The sequence below is a fragment of the Geospiza fortis genome, unplaced genomic scaffold (genome assembly GCF_000277835.1).
Source record: "Geospiza fortis unplaced genomic scaffold, GeoFor_1.0 scaffold425, whole genome shotgun sequence".
Classification (NCBI taxonomy): Eukaryota; Metazoa; Chordata; class Aves; order Passeriformes; family Thraupidae; genus Geospiza; species Geospiza fortis.
The window spans coordinates 1047592-1048877 of NW_005054387.1; the positions used below are offsets into that span (position 1 = coordinate 1047592).

Genomic DNA, 1286 nt, shown 5'->3' on the forward strand with positions numbered 1-1286 from the left:
TTCTGTCTGTCCCATTCGCTGTGCAGGGTCAGGGGGAAGGCTTGCCAGAAGCAGCATGGTGGTGGCCTCACTCTGTCCCTGGTGGTGCCTTTCCATGCCTTCAAACCCCTGAGCTGCCGTGCCTCAGTTTCCCCTGTGACCGTGTTCACAGGGGTCTGAGGATGAGGGAAGAGACGAGGATCTGACTCCATGTTTCAGAAGGCTGATCTATTATTTTATGATGTATATTATATTAAAACTATGCTGAAAGAATAGAAGAAAAGATTTCATCAGAAGGCTGGCTAAGAATAGAAAAAGAAAGAATGAATAACAAAGGCTTGTGGCTCGGATAGAGAGTCCAAGCCAGCTCGGCTGTGATTGGCCATTAATTAGAAACAACCACATGAGACCAATCACAGATCCACCTGTTGCATTCCACAGCAGCAGATAATCATTGTTTACATTTTGTTCCTGAGGCCTCTCAGCTTCTCAGGAGGAAAAATCCTAACAAAAGGATTTTTCAGAAAACGTGTCCATGAGTTTCCCCCCAGCCTGGTCCTTTGGGCAGCCCCGCAGTGGTCACCAGTGGCATGGATGTCACTGACACTTCACAGGGCCGGTCCTGCGGGTGAGTCTGACCGCATCTGGAGCTCAGGCTGGCAGGGTCCCCTCTGGGCTGTGCTCTAACGCTGCTGTCCCCGCAGGTGGCCGATGCTGGCGCTACGCGGGCTCCCAGCTGGACGCGGGATTCCCCCGCAAATGCAGCGCCCTGGGGCTGCCCCGGCACCCGGACACCGCGCTCTACTTCCAGCAGCTCCGGCGCCTCGTCCTCTTCAAAGGGCCCAAGTACTTCGTGGTGGGCGAGGACCCGCTGGGCGTGGAGCCCTACTACCCCCGCAGCCTGCGGGACTGGGCAGGGCTGCCCCCGGGCACCGCCGGCGCTCTCACCCACCGCGACCGCGCCCTCTACTTCTTCAGGGATGATCAGTTCTGGAAATTCGACCAGGATAAGCTGCAGGTGGTGGCCACCGGCAAATGGGCTGCGCAGCTGGCCTGGATGGGCTGCTGGGATGCCAACAGTGAGCAGGTCCTGTTCTGAGAAATGGGGGTCTGGACCTCGCCTGGATCCCTCTGTGCGTGACTCTGGTTCCTGTCTGAGGATGGCTGGGCAGGGACTGGCTGCCCAGGGAGCTGTGGGATGGTGCAGCAGCGACCCAGCAGAGCTGGGATGGAGCTGGGACAGAGCCAAGTGTGCCACGGCCATGTGTGCCACAGCCAGATGTGCCACAGCCAGGTGTGCCACAGCC

General features: G+C 58.1%; 1 protein-coding gene across 1 annotated transcript in view; it reads left to right on the forward strand.

Moving 5' to 3' along the window:
- MMP28 (matrix metallopeptidase 28) overlaps window positions 1-1267 on the forward strand; it is a 10153-nt gene extending 8886 nt beyond the window's left edge. Inside the window, exon 9 of the mRNA XM_031060607.1 lies at window positions 684-1267. Within this exon, the coding sequence (XP_030916467.1) occupies window positions 684-1078 (395 nt within the window). The 3' untranslated portion in view covers window positions 1079-1267. The remainder of the gene's footprint in view (window positions 1-683) is intronic.
- Window positions 1268-1286: the final 19 nt, after the last annotated feature.